General features: G+C 46.5%; 1 protein-coding gene across 1 annotated transcript; it reads left to right on the top strand.

Annotated features, from left to right (window-relative positions):
• The first annotated feature begins 234 nt into the window (after nucleotides 1-234).
• LOC141266059 (uncharacterized) lies at nucleotides 235-9,139 on the top strand. The gene is made up of 3 exons (XM_073679933.1): nucleotides 235-1,823; nucleotides 2,953-3,026; nucleotides 6,320-9,139. Exons 1-3 carry the CDS (start codon nucleotides 1,001-1,003, stop codon nucleotides 6,410-6,412), a joined length of 990 nt encoding a protein of 329 aa, XP_073536034.1. The 5' UTR covers nucleotides 235-1,000; the 3' UTR covers nucleotides 6,413-9,139.
• Nucleotides 9,140-22,273: the final 13,134 nt, after the last annotated feature.

Here is a 22,273-nt window from a genome sequence, read left to right as displayed (position 1 = left end):
AACTACTGATATCAGTCCTTCTATAAACACAACTACTGATATCAGTCCTTCTATAAACACAACTACTGATATCAGTCCTTCCATAAACACAACTACTGATATCAGTCCTTCCATAGATACAACTACTGATATCAGTCCTTCCATAAACACAACTACTGATATCAGTCCTTCAATAAACACAACTACTGATATCAGTCCTTCCATAAACACAACTACTGATATCAGTCCTTCCATAGATACAACTACTGATATCAGTCCTTCCATAAACACAACTACTGATATCAGTCCTTCTATAAACACAACTACTGATATCAGTCCTTCCATAAACACAACTACTGATATCAGTCCTTCCATAAACACAACTACTGATATCAGTCCTTCCATAAACACATCTACTGATATCATTCCTTCCATAAACACAACTACTGATATCAGTCCTTCAATAGATACAACTACTAATATCAGTCCTTCCATAGATACAACTACTGATATCAGTCCTTCCATAAACACAACTACTGATATCAGTCCTTCCATAAACACAACTACTGATATCAGTCCTTCTATAAACACAACTACTGATATCAGTCCTTCCATAAACATAACTACTGATATCAGTCCTTCCATAAACACAACTACTGATATCAGTCCTTCCATAGATACAACTACTGATATCAGTCCTTCCATAAACACAACTACTGATATCAGTCCTTCCATAAACACAACTACTGATATCAGTCCTTCTATAAACACAACTACTGATATCAGTCCTTCTATAAACACAACTACTGATATCAATCCTTCCATAGACACAACTACTGATATCAGTCCTTCTATAAACACAACTACTGATATCAGTCCTTCCATAAACACAACTACTGATATCAGTCCATCCATAAACACAACTACTGATATCAGTCCTTCCATAGATACAACTACTGATATCAATCCTTCCATAGACACAAGTGAGAGAGTAGATGCAACTACTGACACCAGTCCTACCATGGATACAACTGGGATATTAAATACAACTCCCAGTATAAGTCCTACCACAGATACAACTAAGAGAAGAGACACAACTGCTATCTCTCCTACCATAGGTACTTCTCATGGATTTGTTAGCCCTACCATAGATACAACTGAGGGATTCGAATCAATGGTTACTTCTAGTGTTACTACAACTGGATCCACCATTGTTCAGACATACACCGCAATCCCAGATATGACATTGATGTCTACAACCACTTCAGCCCAAACTGAACTGACATCCGGTTCCATACCAGGAACTTCAACAATAATGTCTAATATAACCAATTACATTTCTACAATTCCTACACCCGAAGTTGCCCCTTCTACAACAGAACTTTCCTTCTCAGCTGAGACTGTGTCCTCTGGAAAAGTAACCTCAAGTTTTGATGAAACTACTGCTCAACCTAGTAGTACAATTATTATGACCGCCGCGACAAACAACACTTCTCCAGCACTGAGTACTGAACCCAATGTAAGCTCATCAACAATCACAGTAACTACACCGTCTACTATCATCAGCCCGGGGACAAATACTACAACCAATGTACCGCAATCATCGACCTCCATCTTACCTTCAACTACTATTGTCCCCGGCACTGCAATGAGTCCAACTTCCGGAACCTATGACACTTTACTGCCAAGTACCTTACAAAGTGCAACAAGTGTGACTACTTCACCCTCAATGGTTTCATCGTCCTCAATTATTTCACAACATACAACTATCAACCCTGTGCTCAGTACTACGACCAGTACTACAGTGACTTCTCCTACAACCACTGTACAAAATGTAACAGCCGGTAAGTTATGTGTCATTTTGATAACCTATTTAGATTTAAGTATGGCTGCAGACAAGAAAGAGCAGAGTGAAAGAGGTAGAGAGACAGACTGTTTTAAGGCTTTCTAGTAAGTGTTTTATCTCACCGTAAAGCAGGATTCACATAAAGTCTACTATGCTTTATAAAGTCCTCCATGCTGCAGCTCTCTAGTAAATGTTTTATTTCACACCGGAGCAGGAGTCACATCTACTCTACTCAGTATTGCTTAATAATTTTCCACCATGCTGCAGCTCACTAGTAAGTGTTTTTCTAACGCTAGAGCTGAATTTGCAGCTACAATGTTTAGTGTTCCTGCATAATGTCCTCCATGCTGCAACTTTCACAAAAGTGTTTTATGTAACTCAGAGCTATATTCACAGCTACATTGCTCGATGCTGTTATATAATGTCTTCCATGCTGCTGATTCTGAAAGTGGGCTACATAGAGACAGGAGAGTAGAAATCCCTCATTTGTGTGTGTGCAATAAATGGGAGACATCATTGCAGCCAGTCTCTACCAACTAGTTCTCAGAGAGTTAGAACGTGCAGAGGGGAAAACTGGTGAAAAATGCAGGATGCAAGTCATATAATGTCCATAAATAGTGTTATTCCCCATGTACATGCACCAAAAACGACAGGTACACTTTGATTTCTGGATTACTTTATAGTGCCTCTGTACTCTCAGAGGTAAAAGTTACATGGTTTCCATTTACACAAAGATATGCAAAAATCTTCCTACTCTGCAGCTATTGGCTGAAGCTGCACGGCACAGACTTCCTGCTCTGCAGCTATTGGCTGAAGCTGCACGGCACAGACTTCCTGCTCTGCAGCTATTGGCTGAAGCTGCACCGCACAGACTTCCTGCTCTGCAGCTATTGGCTGAAGCTGCACGGCAAACACTTCCTGCTCTGCAGCTATTGGCTGAAGCTGCACCGTACAGACTTCCTGCTCCGCCGTCCCGCTGGTAAACAGCAGGAAGTGATGTCAGAGAAGAGAGACATCATTTTGCCAACCTTTCCTATACATTCCAGTAACATGCAGCCATCTTGTTGTGTTCAGTGGGGTCACCCTGAGATCCTAATTACGTTTATTCATGTCTATATTTTCCACAGGAACCGCCATCCTTAGGCTTCAGCTAATAAACATCTTATCCCATAATGCAACAATCAATGCGGTCATAGAGAAGGTAACTCACGTTTGATTTCTTATATTTGCTGCGTCCTGATTTCAACTTCACGGAACAGGAAAGTTGGTAACAGGAATACGGGCTGGGCACTCGCTCTAACATATGTGTCTGTGTTTGGAGCATTTGTGTTAGCATCCGCCGTCTCTCAGGTTAGTGATCATGAGCTAACAATCATAAGCCTGGAGATGAAAACTCAGAGTCTGTGTGGCTGCTTATTATACAGCTGCACAACCTCTGTGTTCTGCCATAAAGGCTTTGTCAGGGGCTGTATGTATTCTTCACTATAAGCAATGTTTCTTTACACCTCTATGCATACAGCGTCCAATAGGTCATGGAGCAGAATCCTGCGAGTAGGTAGCTGGCGTATAAGTCTCTTGCAAAATGACCAAGACAGAAACTCATCTAGAGACAGTTGTTTCACTCTGCGGGCTGAGTGTGACTCCCTTGAGGCAATGTGTGGAATGTTATTGTTCTCCTTAAAGGGGTTGTCCAGGCATGAGGTTGCAGTCTGCAGTCATTCTATGCAAATGCAAACTTCTAAATCCTCACTGCGTACCGCGCACTGTGAGGATTCTCCAGTGACGGAGCGGGGAGCGGGCGGTCATGTGATTGCAAGTATGTGATTCGAACACATGAGGTCACGTGCCGACTAGACGTGCTTGTCCTCGCTTAATGCAAGTGAATGGAGCAAGGCCACACACGTCTAGTTGGAATGTGGCCAGAAGAATGCACATCACATATGGGGGGGGGAATCACATGACTGCCTCCTAGCCTCACAGCGTACAGTGTGTGTGAGAATTCACAAGTCTGCCGTCGCATGGAGCCTTCAACCACAAACCTAGACCACCTCTTTAATGAGACCAGATGAGTATGTAGTCTTGGCAATGCACCATGGGAGAAACGTATGCAAACTAAATCTCAATTAGAACACAATTAACTGTCTTGCAAATGCCATGTAAGATAATGTCCAACCCTTTAATGAGCCTTCCAATATGACCGATCCAGAAATTCATCTACAGACAGCTGTGCCGGAGTGGTTACTCCTCATCAGTGTAATACGGAGTATGGAGTCTTACAGGCAGTGCGCCATACGAGGGAAGTATGGAAATTACCTCTTTAGCAGAATTAAAGAAACTATCTCATAAGTTCAATCAAGAAGGAGCAACTAACATGAAAGTCATTGTCCAACCCTTTAATAAGGAAAAATGCCTCATGGGTGTCGCATTCAGCCAGACTGCTCTGCACTGATGAGGGGCAAGAACCCCCAAAATGACTGTCTGTAGATGAGTCTCTGGCTTGCTTTTATCCCTGGTCACATTTCAAGGCTTGTTAAAGCTAATGTCTGATAAAAAAGATAACCTTGTAAAGGTGACTTGCACCCCTCAGTACATGTGACGGTTATGTAGACTATATGGGCCGCATTTATGTGCACATTGCATCAAAAGACTAGCTGACCACGGAGTTTAATTGTCAAGTAATGCTCTATGGGCCTTCCTCACACTGGCCGGTCCCCGTCCCATCTGCTGCACAGCCCCGGGCCGAACCCTGTACCGTACGTCAGCGTTGGAAGTAATGACCCGGTTCATTTGCGCCTCCGGATCACCACAGCGGATGTCCACTTCTGGATGGCCGCCTGTACTCGGTCTTCAGTGCTTCACCTGCGACGGCCGACTATTGGGCCATGACAGATAAAGGCTGAGCCTCTGTTCTTGACCGGCGTAGTCTGGATCCCAGGCCTTGATTGGTGATGTCCGGATCTTGCTCACGATGTCCCGTCTCCTTTTCCAAGCGCATTCCGGTGACTCGGTCGTAGTGGTCCTCTGCACAGTTCCTCTGGGTTCAGTTTGGACAATTGGTGGCAATCTCTGGTCACAAATGCTGCACAACATTGAGGAACCTCAGGAAATTATCAACCTACCAAAAGGATAGGTGATAAGTTTTAGATTGGTGAGGGTCTGGCCGCTGGGACCTCCACCGATCAGCAGAACGGGACACTTTTATCCCTGTTAGAATGGAGCAGCTCAACTGGCGAGGCACTCTGCTTTTTTTATCAATTCTCATAGACAATAAACGTAGCAGTGGTGGAGTGGTTAGATCCCCACCATTCTATAAAGGTCTTGGCGGTCAGATCCCCACCATTCTATAAAGGTCTTGGTGGCCAGATCCCCACCATTCCATAAAGGTCTTGGTGGTCAGATCCCCACCATTCTATAAAGGTCCTGGTGGTCTGATCCCCACCATTCCATAAAGGTCTTGGTGGTCAGATCCCCACCATTCTATAAAGGTCCTGGTGGTCAGATCCCCACCATTCTATAAAGGTCTTGGTGGTCAGACCCCCACCATTCTATAAAAGTCCTGGTGGTCAGATCCCCACCATTCTATAAACGTCTTGGTGGTCAGATCCCCACCATTCTATAAAGGTCTTGGTGGTCAGACCCCCACCATTCTATAAACGTCTTGGTAGTCAGATCCCCACCATTCTATAAAGGTCCTGGTGGTCAGATCCCCACCATTCTATAAAGGTCCTGGCGGTCAGACCCCTACTGTTCTATATGGGTTCTAGCGGTCAGACCCCCACCATTCTATGAGGGTCCTGGCAGTCGGACCCCCACTTTTCTATAAGTTATCACCTCCTCTGTGGGTAGGTTGATAATGTCCTTTCAACCTCTTTCAAGGATCACTGGACGCTGACTCACAGAGTAGTTACCTCTCCTAGGGGGGCACTTTATTTCTTTCGTTCTACCAGAAAACTAATTTGCATCCTTTTCTCTCATGGATCTTTGCCAATTAGACTCTCCTAGTTTCTTTAAGGAGAAGCAGTCCTTCCCGCACATCGATGGAAGGCGGCATTTATAGACTTCATAACCATCGTCTCCACTACGAGGTGCAGATCACCATCACAACAGACGAAAAGCCAACAACAATAAAAGTAACAAGCCACAAACATTGATGAGATCAGTAATAATACAATAATGACATTGTGGCCGCTCCCCAATCCGTTTACACAGCCGGCAGCCGCTCGCTCGGGGATTTCTAAGCCAAAGTAAACACTTTACAATAAGCCGAGCTGCGCTTTCGCATATTTCCAGTCTATAAAACAAGTCGGAGTTTCTATTTTGCGCGTCTGATTATTGCATCTGCGCTGCGCCACTAATCAGATACTAGAAGATAAAAGCTCTTGCGAAATTGAAGATTTACCACAAGTTACTGTTCTCCCTGTAGACACACTACTTCCCCGGCTTCAGATTACTCCTCCCGATCACTAGTAATGAGGCTTTCCTCCCTCTCCACAGATGTGCTCGCTTTTGATGATACAGTTTAACATAAAGGAATTCCACCTCACCTGGGGACAGAACAGGACGGCGGCGAGCTGCTCAGCGCACTAGGGCTGTGAGATACCGGACCATTATATTATCGAGAGATGTCCGCCAGGGAGATGACGGAGAGGAGCCCACGAGCCGCTCACGGCCGTACACTATATTATTAACAAAGTGCCGCCATTCTCCTTCACTGTAAATGATTTTACTGCAACATAATAAGCGCAGGCGAAAAAGAGCGCTACATCTGCGGCGAGCATAGGCTCACATAATCAACGCTCTCATTATAAAGCGTACATTATGGTGCCATACCGTGCACATAAATAATACTGAAATACTGTATATATGACTATTGACATCTTACTATGCATAAATAATGCTGCCATACTTTACATTTCACTAATACTGTGCGTAATTATGCAATATAGACACATAACTAATGCTACCATATCAATGTTAAATAGTGCCATACTGTATGCATAAATAATTCCACCGTACATTAAATTAATTTTATTGCATATAACTAATGCGAAAAGTGTTGGCTATATACATCTGTTTAGTGTCAGCTCCTACTATTGGGGTCTAAATAAATCCTTATCCAGTGAGCTCCCTCTAGTGGTGGCTGTACAAATCTGCATGTAGTGAGCTCCCTCTAGTGGTGGCTGGATAAATCTGTATGTAGTGAGCTCCCTCTAGTGGTGGCTGGATAAATCTGTATGTAGTGAGCTCCCTCTAGTGATGACTGTATAAATCTGTATGCAGTGAGCTCCCCCTAGTGGTGGCTATATAAATCTGCATGTAGTGAGCTCCCTCTAGTGGTGGCTGTATAAATCTGTATGTAGTGAGCTCCCTCTAGTGGTGGCTGGATAAATCTGTATGTAGTGAGCTCCCTCTAGTGATGACTGTATAAATCTGTATGTAGTGAGCTCCCTCTAGTGGTGGCTGTATAAATCTGTATGTAGTGAGCTCCCTCTAGTGGTGGCTGGATAAATCTGTATGTAGTGAGCTCCCTCTAGTGATGACTGTATAAATCTGTATGTAGTGAGCTCCCCCTAGTGGTGGCTGTATAAATCTGTATGTAGTGAGCTCCCTCTAGTGGTGGCTGTATAAATCTGTATGTAGTGAGCTCCCTCTAGTGGTGGCTGTATAAATCTGTATATAGTGAGCTCCCTCTAGTGGTGGCTGTATAAATCTGTATGTAGTGAGCTCCCTCTAGTGGTGGCTGTATAAATCTGTATGTAGTGAGCTCCCTCTAGTGATGACTGTATAAATCTGTATATAGTGAGCTCCCTCTAGTGGTGGCTGTATAAATCTGTATACAGGGAGCTCCCCCTAGTGGTGGCTGTATAAATCTGTATGCAGTAGACTTCAATTAACACAAAAATCCCATAAAGAGTGAAGATTGCATACCACTTCTAAATCACTATAAACCAATACGTCCCTAGACTACGGTACTAGTGCGGGAAAATGAAGAGATATATGCTACAGGTTCTAAAAAATAAATATCTAAAACAAGCAGAGAACCAAGAGAAAAATTCTGCAAGTGGATGAACAATTCATATCAATACAAAAGTGAACATATTGCTCAATAAAGTATGGCAGAAGAAAAAAGCCACAGGGGGTATATGTGTGCTATGAATGAATAGGCTGTCTGAAACAATGTGAAATAGAAGCAGCCAAGAGCAAGAAACTACACATAATACCCTAAAAAACTACGTGCCCCGTCGGCGCCATTCTTCTTCCCAGACAACATAAATCTGTATGTAGTGAGCTCCCTCTAGTGGTGGCTGTATAAATCTGTATGTAGTGAGGTCCCCCTAGTGGTGGCTGTATAAATCTGTATGTAGTGAGCTCCCTCTAGTGGTGGCTGTATAAATCTGTATGTAGTGAGCTCCCTCTAGTGGTGGCTGTATAAATCTGTATGTAGTGAGCTCCCTCTAGTGGTGGCTGTATAAACCTGTATGTAGTGAGCTCCCCCTAGTGGTGGCTGTATAAATCTGTATGTAGTGAGCTCCCTCTAGTGGTGGCTGTATAAATCTGTATGTAGTGAGCTCCCTCTAGTGGTGGCTGTATAAATCTGTATGTAGTGAGCTCCCTCTAGTGGTGGCTGTATAAACCTGTATGTAGTGAGCTCCCCCTAGTGGTGGCTGTATAAATCTGTATGTAGTGAGCTCCCTCTAGTGGTGACTGTATAAATCTGTATGTAGTGAGCTCCCTCTAGTGGTGGATGTATAAATCTGTATGTAGTGCGCTCCCCCTAGTGGTGGCTGTATAAATCTGTATGTAGTGAGCTCCCTCTAGTGGTGACTGTATAAATCTGTATGTAGTGAGCTCCCTCTAGTGGTGGCTGTATAAATCTGTATGTAGTGAGCTCCCTCTAGTGGTGGCTGTATAAATCTGTATGTAGTGAGCTCCCTCTAGTGGTGGCTGTATAAATCTGTATGTAGTGAGCTCCCCCTAGTGGTGACTGTATAAACCTGTATGTAGTGAGCTCCCTCTACTGGTGGCTGTATAAATCTGTATGTAATGAGCTCCCCCTGGTGGTGGCTGTATAAAACTGTATGCAGTAAGTTTTGCTTAGAGGTGGATGTATAACTTTGTATGTAGTCAGCTCCTATTTGTCACATGACCTAAAACCCATAGTAGCACTTTACAGCATGTTTATGTGCATTGTATATATTGATGTCTATTTATCAGCATTATATCATTTGTATTTTCTTCACTTTACCCGTTTCTGTACTATTTTCATATATTGTAAAATAAAAATGTAATAATAAATAATAATCCTTTTATCTATATAGTGTCAACATATTCCGCAGCACTTTACGATTAAGCGGAGACAGGTACAGACAATAAAGACAATACAAAGTAACACATCGTAATACATTTGCAGTTGGAATGAAGACCCTGCTGCTCGCAAGCTACAATGTCCAGTATAAGGAGATAAGGGGGACACAACAGGTAACAAGTAGTGATGAGCGAGCACTAAAATGCCCGGGTGCTCGTTGCTCGGGTCGAGCACATTGGAATACTCGGGTGCTCGACCCGAGCAACGAGCCCAATGTAAGTCTATGGGAAACTCGAGCATTTTTGCGGCGGCTCCCCCGGCAGTCTGTAGAAAGCCTAAAAAGTGCCCAAAACGATAGTGACAGTGCTCAAATGACATGGGGACAGCATGGGGAAGACCCCTGGAAGCATTTCTGACCCCCAGGTCACTGCTGCCAACAATGTGGTCAGAGTATTACGCCACTTTTACGGACTCACAATAAAACATACAAAAACTAAATCAAAATGGATTTTCCTGTCAAATATGTTAAGGAACATCCTTTCCAGGGTAATGACTTGTATAGAAGGCAAAATAAATAACCAAAAACACAAAAAACACAAAATAAAATGCTCCTCAACACCTTTAGCTATGTTCACATGTAGCGTTTTTGATGCGTTTTTGCACTTTTTCATTGCTTTCAATGGTGAAAAATACATTCACCGGGAAATGTCATCTTAACCCCTTCGAAGCCCTGGGATTTTCCGTTTTTGCATTTTCGTTTTTTGCTCCCCTTGTTCCCAGAGCCATAACGTTTTTATTATTTGGACAATATGGCCATGTGAGGGCTTATTTTTTGCAGGACGAGTTGTACTTTTCAACGACATTACTGGTTTTACCATATTGTGTACTGGAAAATGGGGAAAAAATTCCAAGTGCAGTGAAATTGCAAAAAAAGTGCAATACCACAGATTTTTTTTTCTTTTTTTTTACCACGTTAACTGAATGCTAAAACTGACCTGCCATCATTATTTTCCAGGTCATTACAAGTTCGTAGACACCAAACATGTATAGGTTCTTTTATATTTAAGTGGTGAAAAAAAATTCCAAAGTTTGGTAAAAAAAAAAAAATAGCGCCATTTTCTAAGACCTGTAGCGTCTCCATTTTTCGGGATCTGGGGCCGGGTGAGAGCATATTTTTTGCGTACCGAGCTGAAGTTTTTATTGATACCATTATGGGGTAGATCCAATATTTTGATCACCCGTTATTGCATTTTATTGCAATGTTGTGGCGACCAAAAAACGTAATTCTGGCGTTTAGAATTTTTTTCTCGTTACGCCGTTTACCGGTCTGATTAATTCTTTCTTTATATTGCTAGATCGGGCGATTCTGAACGCGGTGATACCAAATATGTGTATGTGGTTTTTTTTTTATTATTTTATTTTGAATGGGGTGAAAGGGGGGTGATTTTAACTTTTATATTTTTTAAATTTTTTTAAAAACATTTTTTTTTCACTTTTTGCATGCTTCTATAGTCTCCATAGGAAACTAGAAGCAGCAGTTGTCTGATCGCCTCTGCTACATACAGGGGATCAGCAGATCACCTCTATGCAGCAGAAATGGTTCTGTGCTATGAGCGCCGACCACTAGGTGGCGCTCATAGCGACCAGCTCATGACAACCACTGGTGTCTGCTGCAGACCCAGGGTTGTCATGACCACCCATCGGTGACCTGCGATCACGTGATGGGGTCACCGATGGGCGGGGTAAGTGACGCACTTCCGGTGCGGCGCTATTAAATGCCACTGTCAGAGATTGACAGCGGCATTTAACATGTTAACAGCCGCGGGTGGATCGCGATTCCACCCGCGGCTGTTGCAGGCACATGTCAGCTGTAAGAATTAGCTGACAGGTGCCCGGTTCAGTGCGGGCTCAGCGCTGGAGCCCTCACTGAACCGGGGGATTACAGCCTGTGCGTACTAATATGTCACAGGCTGTAAAGGGGTTAACATTTTACTTCCTTATCTGGCCATGTGGTGTGTGAGACATGATCAGACACATCCTGTTTCATTTATGAAGGAGGGACTATGAAAGTCACAAAGACTATTTTTACAGGGCCATCAGGCGGCCCTTACTATTGTTAAACGGCCAGCAGTCGGCCCTCACTATTGTTAGATGGCCATCAGCCGGATATGCTTTGTTGTTCCCATTATTAGGAAGTGGGTCTCCCATACTGTTATTGCCTATGCAGTGAATGCAAGGGCTGCCAAAAAATTGGACACACTCCAATACCCCTTTGAAGAGATGTAGAGGAGGGCCTCATTAAAAAAAAGGTTAGCATTGTTAAGCAGCGGGTCTCCTATACTTGTAATGCCCATGCACTAAGTGCATGGGCTGAAAAACATTTACCCCTAGGAGGTATACATGAACATACTGTATAACATACAGAATGTTAGAGGTAGGCCTCTAAAACAAACACCCTTAAAAAAAATTATATGGGTGTTGTATCACGGTCACCCTGGTGATGTGGTGGTGGAGGATGAGGAGAAGGAGGAGGATAAAAGAAAATAGACAAAATCAGGAAGCGTATACCCATGTGTGGGTGTGAAGAGGTGCATAGACCCCCCTGCAAAAAAGCCATTGGATTTGAGATTATGTTCCGCTGCTATCATCCGGTGGTGTTGACAAGTCTGGCCCAATCCAGCCCTTGTTCATTTTTATAAGAGTCAGCCTGTTGGTAATCAATACAGAGGAGGACAATTTTATATTACAGGAGGATCTATGTAAACTAGAAGCTTGGGCTGATAAATGGCAAATGAGCTTTAATGGGGATAAATGTAAGGTAATGCACTTGAGCAGAGGAAATAAAATGTATAATTATATGCTTAATTGTAAAACACTGGGCAAAACTGTCACTGAAAAAGACCTGGGTGTATTGGTGGACGACAAGCTCACGTTTAGTGGCCAGTGTCAGGCAGCTGCTGCAAAGGCAAATAAAATAATGGGATGCATTAAAAGAGGCATAGATGCTCATGAGGAGAAGATAATTTTACCTCTATACAAGTCATTAGTCCGACCACACTTAGAATACTGTGTACAGTTCTGGTCTCCGGTGTGTAAGAAAGACATCGCTGAACTAGAGCGGGTGCAGAGAAGAGCGACCAAGGTTATTAGAGGACTGGGGGGTCTGCAATACCAAGACAGGTTATTAGAGGACTGGGGGGTCTGCAATACCATGACAGGTTATTACTAGTGTTGAGCGAGCACTAAAATGCTCGGTTGCTCGAAGCTCGGGCCGAGCTCACCGTGATACTCGGGTACTCGACCCGAGCAATGAGCCCAATGTTAGTCTATGGGAGACCCGAGCATTTTTGCGGCGGCACCCCCGGCAGTCTGTAGAAAGCCTAAAAAGTGCCCAAAACGATAGTGACAGTGCTCAAAAGACATGGGGGCAGCATGGGGATCGCCCCAGGAAGCATTTTTGACCCCCAGGTCACTGCTGTCAACAACGTGGTCAGAGGTATTAAGTCACTTTTACGGGCTCACAATAAAACGTTCAAAAACGAAAGTGAAACTGCTTTCCTGTGAAATATGTTAAGGAACATCCTTTCCAGGGTAAAGACTTGTGTATAAGGTAAAATAAATAACCAAAAACAAAAATACTCCTCCACACCTTGGGCTATGTTCACAAGTAATATTTTTTATGCGTTTTTGCACTTTTATATTGCTTTCAATCGTGACAAATGCATTCATTTTACAACCTTATCTGGCCATGTGCTGTGTGACACATGCCTACAGTGCTGAAAAGACATGGGAACAGCATGGGGAAGACCCCTGGAAGCATCTCTGACACCGAGGTCACTGCCTAAAAGTGTGCCCATCAGAAGTGATCCTTGCCGCATCAGAAGATGCAGACTTGTAACTATCCCCGTGCAAGTCCTTGTCCCAGGGCAGTGTTCAATTGTACCTACCCCATTCCTTGCAATGCAAGTTCAAGCATGCAGCCTGCCACCCACCCACCCCCAGGCTGCAATACCATACTGCTAGCTTGCTTGCACTTGAAATGGGGCCTTTTAGTTTGGAGGAGGCCAAAGCTGGCCACTACCTAATGGCTGCTTCGGCAGCGAGGTATCCATACTCAGTCCCCAGCCGCCCGGCGGCCGGTTGTCCAAACTCGGTCCTCAGTCGCCCCTTGGCCGGGTGTCCACACACGGTCCCCAGCCGCCTGGGGGCGGACGGGTGTCCATAAACGGTCCCCAGCCGCCCCTATTTCTCCTTGAAAGTTCCCCCACACTTTTCTTAGACTGGCCTGCTTTAGGGCAGCATTGGACGAGCCCACCAGAGAACCAGACTCCTCCAGTGGGCCCTGGGTTCTCCATCAGGGGAGTTGAGAGTGCAAAGGTGACGAGCATGATGATGATGATAGAAGTTAGCGTCTGCTTTGTTTTCTTGGAATGCAAGCGCATGTATGTAGTAGCGGCTAGGCCTGAGGTGGTCAGCGTTTTGGCGCATATCCTACCTCCTCCGAGGATTGCTGCTACTATCCCAGTTCTATGACTCCCATTAAAACAAAGCTTCAGGTGATAAATGATGGATGAGGTGGTGGCAAAGGAGAAAGAGCAGGAGGAACAGGGACCATTCACATCAATATCAGGCCAGTCAACCACACATGTCTTGTAGGATATGTTTCTGTACCAAAAGAAGCGGTTCGGCTACACAGTTATAGGGCATACAGTGAGTGCAATGCCTACCAAAAATTTCGAGGCACTCCAATGCCCCTTGGAAGTGACATGGAGGTCAGAGGGCCTTAACTAAACCGTTTTTTCCATTTATAGCAACTGGGTCTCCTGTGCACTGTTGGCCTAAGCAGTGAATGGAAGGCTTTCCAAAAATTATGAGGAATTGCAATGCCCCTTGAAACAGACGTGGATTACAGCATACTAAAAACCTTCTACCCACTATTGGAGAGTGGGTCTCCCTTAGTGTTCGCCTATGCATTAAAAAGCAAAAGCTGACTAAAATTAGGAGGAAATGCAATGCCCGTTGGAAGAATGGTGGAGGTCGCAGTGGAATAAAAAGACAATATCAATGCCCCTTGGAAAAGTGGTGGAGGTCGAAGTAGCTTAACAAGGCGGTTTTAATGCCCCTTGGAAGAGACGTGGAGGTCGCAGTAGCTTAAGAAGACGGTTTTAATGCCCCTTGGAAGAGACGTGGAGGTTGTAGTAGCTTAACAAGACAGTTTTAATGCCCCTTGGAAGAATGGTGGAGGTTGCAGTAGCTTAACAAGACGGTTTTAATGCCCCCTGGAAAAGCGGTGGAGGTCGCAGTGGAATAAAAAGACAATATCAATGCCCCTGGGAAAAGTGGTGGAGGTCGCAGTAGCTTAACAAGATGGTTTTAATGCCCCTTGGAAGTCACAGTGGAATAAAAAGACAATATCAATGCCCCTGAGAAAAGTGGTGGAGGTCGCAGTAGCTTAACAAGATGGTTTTAATGCCCCTTGGAAGAGACGTGGAGGTCGCAGTAGCTTAACAAGACGGTTTTAATGCCCCTTGGAAAAGTGGTGGAGGTCGCAGTGGAATAAAAAGACAATATAAATGCCCCTGGGAAAAGTGGTGGAGGTCGCAGTAGCTTAACAAGACGGTTTAAATGCCCCTTCGAAGAGACGTGGAGGTCGCAGTAGCTTAACAAAACGGTTTTAATGCCCTTTGGAAGAGACGTGGAGGTCGCAGTAGCTTAACAAGATGGTTTTAATGCCCCTTTGAAGAGTATTGGAGGTCACAGTAGAATAAAAAGACAATATTAATGCCCCTGGGAAAGGTGGTGGAGGTCGCAGTAGCTTAGCAAGACAGTTTTAATGCCCCTTGGAAGAGACGGGGAGGTTGCAGTAGCTTAATAAGACGGTTTAAATGCCCCTTGGAAGAGTCATGCAGTACAGCATCTTAAAAACATTATTCCCATTATTGGGGAGTGGGGCTTCCATAGTCTTTGCCTATGCCTTCAAGCTGCCAAAAATTAGGACGGAAGAACTTGCAGTGCTGGCAACACGGACCACGGTCACCCTGGTGGTGTTATGCTCGCGCCCGGACTGACTGGCATGAGCGTGATTAGTGATCCCACTGTACCATGAACCGAGGAGTGCCTGGAGGGGCGTAACTAAGTATCAACCCCATCCGACCAAGGTCGCATGGCGGCTTAGTTGACTCCGTGGACCAAGGACGAACCGAGCAGAGGGACCAGGTGCGACTCCAGGTCAGACCCCTGTCACAGTTGTTGACCCACACTGGGGAATGCAGGAACAGGCAGGTTTGACTGGCATACGGGCAGGTGGGTATTGGCAAGTACGGCTGATATGCAGACAGGTGGGTACTGGCAAGCACGGCTGGTATGCAGACAGGTGGGCACTGGCAAGCACGGCTGGTATGCAGACAGGTGGGCACTGGCAAGCACGGCTGGAGTGCAGACAGGGAGGTACTAGCAGATTGGAGCGCAGGCTGGATAGGGTCCAGTACAGACAGGTATAGAGCCGCAGATGCGGTAGACAAGCAGAGTAAAGTGAAACCGCCAGAGCGGAGGACAAGGCAGAGCAGAGCGGAACCGCCGGAGCGGTGGGCAAGTCAGAGCAGAGAGAAGCCGCCGGAGCGGTGGGTAAGTCAGAGCAGAGAGAAACCGCTGGAGCGGTGGGTAAGGCAGAGCAGAGAGAAAGCGCCGGAGTGGTGGGCAAGTCAGAGCAGAGAGAAACCGCCGGAGCGGTGGGCAAGACAGAGCAGAGCGAAACCGCAGGTGCGGTGAACAAGGCAGAGCAGAGCAGAACTGCCGGAGCGGTGGGTAAGTCAGAGCAGAGAGAAACCGCCGGAGTGATGGGCAAGTCAGAGCAGAGAGAAACCGCCGGAGCGGAGGGCAAGACGGAGCGGAGCGAAACCGCAGGTGCGGTGGACAAGTCAGAGCAGAGCGGAACCGCTGGAGCGGTGGGTAAGTCAGAGCAGAGCGAAACCGCCGGAGCGGTGGGCAAGACAGAGCGGAGCGAAACCGCAGGTGTGGTGGACAAGGCAGAGCAGAACAGGGCTGAAGGTGCAGGCAGAGAGGACAGGGCTCTGTTCACATGGAACAGACTGGAAAATGCAGGAAGATGGCTAGAACACAGGAGGTGGATACGGAGGAAGGGAAAAGGGACAAGCAGAACCAGATACACACAAGGTACTTGCTATGAAGTAGCGAGTGGACACAAAACTCACAAACAGAAGTACAGAGACAACGAGTTGGAGTTAGGTGCAGGTTCAGATACTGCAGGAAAAGGGAAGGTATGGACATAGAGAAAAACAGGTAACAGGCTAGGATACAGTTCAGACAGGAACGGCTTCTGCAAAGAGATACAAGAACGAGCCTTGGTATACAGCCCCCAGAGATGGCGGGAACGGACAAGAATACACAGAATTGAGGTCTGGGTATGCAGTCCCAAGAGATGGCGGAAACAGACAAGAAGCAGAACTGGACCTGGCAACTTCAGAGTCAAGGAGCACACTGAATGTTAGTGTTGCTCAGGCACCTCCTACTGGATGGAGGGGGTTTAAATATCCAGTGACTCACAGCAATAGGCTGGAGACGCATTAGGGGTGCGCCCACAGCAGCTATAAGAATCAGGAAGTAACCGGGCCGCCGCCCTAAGCAGTCAAGAGACATGCACACAGCATGAGCTGGAGCAAGATTTGCAGGCTGGACTGACAGGTAACATTGCGGTCTTGCAGAGTGGGAGGTGGTGCACTATGCAAGCACGCCGCCAGGGATGTTACAGGTGGTATAGTGGTGGTGGAGGTTGAGGATAAGGAGAAGAGCAAAATACAGCCAAAATGAGGAAGCGTATACCCATGTGTGGGTGTGAAGCGGTGCATGGGAATACACCTCCAGAAATAACACAATGGATTTGACTATATGTTACTCTGCTGTCATTTGGTGGTGATGAGAAGTCTGGCCCAATCCAGCCCTTGTTCATTTTGATAAGGGTCAGCTTGTCAGCATTGTCAGTTGACAGGCGAGTGCGCTTATCTGTTATAATTCCCCCAGCGGCACTAAAAACACGCTCCGATAACACGCTAGCGGCAGGGCAGGCCAGGACCTCCAAGGCGTACAGAGCGAGTTCATTCCATGTGTCCAGCTTGGATACCCAAAAATTAAAAGGCACAGAGGAATCACGGAGGACGCTGGTACGGTCGGCAAGGTACTCCCTCACCATCTTTTGAAACTTTCCACTCCTTGTGAGAGTACCCTGCACCTCAGGGCCTGTAAGCTGGGCGGGTCTCAGAAAACTGTCCCAGAATGTTGACAGTGTTCCCTTGCCTCTGCTGGATTGCATCTCTCTCGCCTGTACGCCTTGGTTGGGCAACGAACTGTGACCTCTGCCGCTAGCGTGTTCAGATGGGAATTTTTTTAACAGTTCTGCAGCAAGGGCCTTCTGGTACTGCCACATTTTTGTAGACCTCTCCACCTCAGGAATAAGAGAGTGAAAGTTCTCCTTGTAGCGGGGGTCTAAAAGTGTCACCAGCCAGCAATGACTGTCACCCAACATTTTGACAACGCGAGGGTCACGATTAAGGCAGCGTAACATAAAGTCAGCCATGCGTGCCAGACTGGTAAAGGGCAAGACTTCCATGTCCTCACTAAGAAGACGATTGACCAAGCTCTCCTCCTCCTCCTCCTCCTCCCCCCTGTCCTCAGGCCACCCACGCTGAACCGACTGTATGACAGTTGTATAGGTACTACCGTCTACATGATACCAGCTCCTGTTCTTCCTCCTCCTCCTCCTCTCCCTCATTATCCCCCAATGCACATTGGGATGAGATGAGGCTGGGATGTGTGTAATCGCCCATTACGGGTTCTTGATCCATCTCATCATACTCTGGCTGCAATACCTCCTTTTTAATTCTCTGCAAAGAGCGTTGCAAAAGACAGACAAGTGGGATGCTGACGCTAATGATGGCGTCTTCGCCACTCACCATATTGGTGGATGCCTCAAAGTTTGTCAGGATGGCACATATGTCAGACATCCAGGTCCACATCACACACCAGTCGGTGTGCCGGAAGCTGCAAACGCTGCTGCAACACAGCAAGGGCGGCGGAAGCTGTAGCTGACTTCCGAAAATGAACTGACAGGCGGCGTACTTTGACGAGCAGATCTGGCAACTCAGGGTATGATTTAATAAACCGCTGAACCACGAGGTTAAGCACATGAGCCAGGCATGGTACGTGTGTGATCTCGCCTCGCCTCAGAGCCGCCACCAGGTTACGGCCATTGTCACACACGACCATGCCTGGATGTAGGTTCAGCGGTCTCAGCCACAGATCTGCCTGCTGTTTCACAGCTGTCCACAACTCACAAGTAGTGTGAGGTTTATCACCTAAGCTTATGAGTTTCAGCACAGCCTGTTGCCGCATGGCTGAGGCAGTACTGCAGTGCTTCCAGCTTGTAACTGATGTGGTGATATCTGAGATGGAGGTTGAACAGGAGGAGGAGGAGGATGATGCGCAGGAGCTGTACACTGTGGGGGCAACTGTGACTGACATAGGGCCCGCAATCCTCGGTGTGGGGAGGATGTGTTCCGTCCCAAGGTCCCACTGGGTCCCGGCTTCCACTATGTTTACCCAGAGTGCCGTCAGGGAGATGTACTGTCCCTGGCCACAAGCACTTGTCCACGTGTCTGTTGTCAGGTGAACTCTCCCAGTAACTGCGTTGTTGAGGGCACAGCATATGTTTTGGGACACGTGCTTGTGTAGTGCGGGGATGGCACAACGGGCAAAATAGTGTCGGCTGGGGACCGAGTACCGAGGGACGGCCACCGCCATAAGGTTGCGGAAGGATTCCGTCTCCACCAGCCTAAAAGGCAGCATTTCCAACGCAAGCAGTCGTGAAATGTGCGAATTTAGGACTGTGTCCTGTGGGGCGTTGGCTGCGAATTTGCGCTTTCGTTCAAAGCTCTGGGATATGGACAACTGAACGCTGCGGTGGGACGTGGACGTGGACGTTGATGCTGTTTCTTGAGAAACTGCCATAACAAGTGAAGACTGAGAGGAGGGGGCATCTTTGCATGCAGTATTGACAGGGGATTGCCTTGCACGCACAACAGGGGGTTCTATTACACGCACAACAGTGGAAGAAGCAGTGGTGACACCTGCTGACACTGGTCGAGGACCCTGGGGTTCGCCCCATAAAGTCGGGTGCTTTGCTGCCATGTGCCTGATCATGTTGGTGGTGGTCAGACTGGTAGTTTTGTCACCCCTGCTGATGCTGGCATAGCAGGTGGTACAAATGGCCTTTTTGGCGTTATCAGCAGAGTCTTTAAAAAATTCGAGACTCTGGAAGACCTACCGGTTGCACTGGCAACGTCCCTCGTGTTGGTGTTACGGGGAACTGTTGCCCTCCTTCTGTGTGCGGCCACCACACTGCTTCTTCCTGCCTGTTGGGGTACTCTGCCTCCCTCCCCCTGTGTGCTGCTGGCCTCGCTCTGCGTGTCCTCCTGCCACGTTGGGTCAGTTACTAGATCATCCACCACCTCCTCCTCTTCCACTTGCGCACCACGATCCTCCTCCTCACTTCGTGGCAATTGTGTCTCGTCATCGTCCACCTCTTTTGACAAATTGCCAGCGTCGACTTCCTCTGGCCGTGGCTGTTCAAATATTTGGGCATCGCTACATGGGATCTCCTCTTCCACCACTTCAAGCGGAGCAGGCGAGGGGCACAAATATGGAAATGGACCAGTGAACAGCTCTTCAGAGTGTCCAAGTGTAGGATCAGTTGCTGTCTGACGACACTCGGCATGGTGGGAGGAAGGAGCATCAGGGTGAGGAGGAGTATGCGGTCGAGACTCACGGCTACTAAAACTTGACCGTGTGGAAGACAGACCGGAGGTGGTGGTGCCCAGGTAACTGGAAGAATTATCTGACATCCAATTAATAACCTGTTCACACTGATCAGTTCGCAATACTGGTGTTGTAGTGTGCTTCTCTAGTAATTCGGTCAAGAAGTGGGAGCGAGAAGATGTGGCTGTTGGTTGTGGCACATTTTCACTTTGGTCACGGCCCCGTCCTCTGCACGCATCATCACCAGAACGTCCAGTTCCACGTCCCCTGCCACGCGCCTTGCCCATTGTAAATGAAGTAAAATAGCTTACACTCGCACGATCAATGGCAAAAGGGTAATAAAAAGTAGATTACAACCGTGGAAGAGGAAAACCACAGTTCTATTTCTCTGACCTACACCAGAATCTTTTAAACAGATATATTTGTGTCTGAACAGTCAGCGAGACACTTTTACTGTTTTTTTTACGTAAAACAGGCCAAAAGCAGGATAAGACAGAGATTTGACCCGTGGAACTGCAATACCACAGTTATAGTTATGTGGCGTATACCAGACTCTTTTAAACAGATATATTGGTGTCTGAACACTCACAGACACACTCAATTTTATTTTTTTTTGGGGGGGGGGGAGATACCAAAAGGTTAATAAGACGCGTATTTGTACAGTCTGACTGAGGAAAAAAAAAATACAGGATTTAGATGAAAAAAATAAGAATTTTTCCTGGCTCCTGAGACCGGGGGATAAGTCCAGCAATTTGACCAACAGGAGCACACAGGACTGTAATGCAGCTTTTGCTGGTATAACCACTGCGTCTCCTCTACAGCCTGCCTGCCTGCCTGATATCTGGGATGGATATTAGTCCTCAGAAGGACTGTTTGTTTGATCTGGCAGCCTTTACAGACCCTACACTACCTATTTCGCAGTATATATCTCTCCCTAGCTCAGCAGCACTGACCCTACACTAGCTGATCCGGAGCGACTGTGTCCAAGATGGCGGCGCCCGGTTTTAAATACTCGAGGTGACGCTGTGCGGCCAGCCAATCACTGTAATGCCCACAAACAACATGGCTGCGGCATTACAGTGACTGGCTGGCAATCCCTGCATGTTCATTGGCTCTGTAAAGAGCGCCAAACGTGCAGGTCGGAGACCCGAGCTCCCGCCCGAGTAACCCGGAAATGCTCGGTGCTCGCCGAACATCCCGAGTTGTGAGATGCTCGGGCGAGTACCGAGAAGCGTCGAGCATGCTCGCTCAACACTAGTTATTACATTTGGGGTTATTTACTTTGGAAAAACGAAGGCTTAGGGGTGATCTTATTACCATGTACAAATATATGAGGGGACAGTACAAAGACCTTTCTACTGATCTTTTTACTCTGAGGCCAGAGACAGGGACAAGGGGACATCTTCTACGTCTGGAGGAAAGAAGGTTTAATCATAATCACAGACGGGGATTCTTTACTGTAAGAGCAGTGAGACTATGGAGCTCTCTGCCGCATGATGTTGTAATGAGGGATTCACAACTAAAATTTAAGAAGGGCCTGGATGCCTTTCTTGAAAAGTATAATATTACAGGTTATATATACTAGATTCCTTGATAGGGCGTTGATCCAGGGAACTAGTCTGATTGTCGTATGGAGTCGGGAAGGAATTTTTTTCCCCAATGTGGAGCTTAGTGTTTGGCACATGGTTTTTTTTTTGCCTTCCTCTGGATCAACATGTTCGGCTATGGGTTGAACTAGATGGACTTAGTCTTCCTTCAACCTTAAAAACTATTTTATGTTATGTTACTATTTTCAGTTGACAGGCGGATGCGCTTATCAGTTATAATTCTCCCAGCCGCACAAAAAACCCGCTCTGACAAAACACTGGCGGCAGGGCAGGCCAGGATCTCGAAGGCGTAGAGAGCCAGTTCAAGCCACGTGTCCAGCTTGGATACCCAGTAATTATAAGGCACAGAGGAATCACGGAGGACGTTGGTACAGTCGGCAAGGTACTGCTTCAGCATATTCAAAAACTTTTCTCTCCTTGTGAGAGTACCCCGCGCCTCAGGGCCTGTGCGCTAGGAGGGTCTGAAAAAAACCGTCCCACACCTTTGACAATGTTCCCTCGCTTCTGCTGCATTGTATTTGTGTCTCCCTCGCCTGTACTCCTTGGTTGTCCAACGAACTGTGACCTCTGCCGCCGTTTTCAGATGGAATTTTTTTTAATAATAAATAATTAATTCATAATTAATAATAATAATTAATAATACATTTTTAATAATTCAACAACAAGGGCCTTCTGGTACTGCAACATTTTAGTAGACCTCCCCGCCGC

The sequence above is a fragment of the Phyllobates terribilis genome, unplaced genomic scaffold (genome assembly GCF_046119375.1).
Source record: "Phyllobates terribilis strain yellow unplaced genomic scaffold, ASM4611937v1 Scaffold_4__5_contigs__length_816908805, whole genome shotgun sequence".
Lineage (NCBI taxonomy): Eukaryota > Metazoa > Chordata > Amphibia > Anura > Dendrobatidae > Phyllobates > Phyllobates terribilis.
Note: the sequence above shows the minus strand (reverse complement) of the source record. Positions and strands in the feature narration are given on the sequence as shown.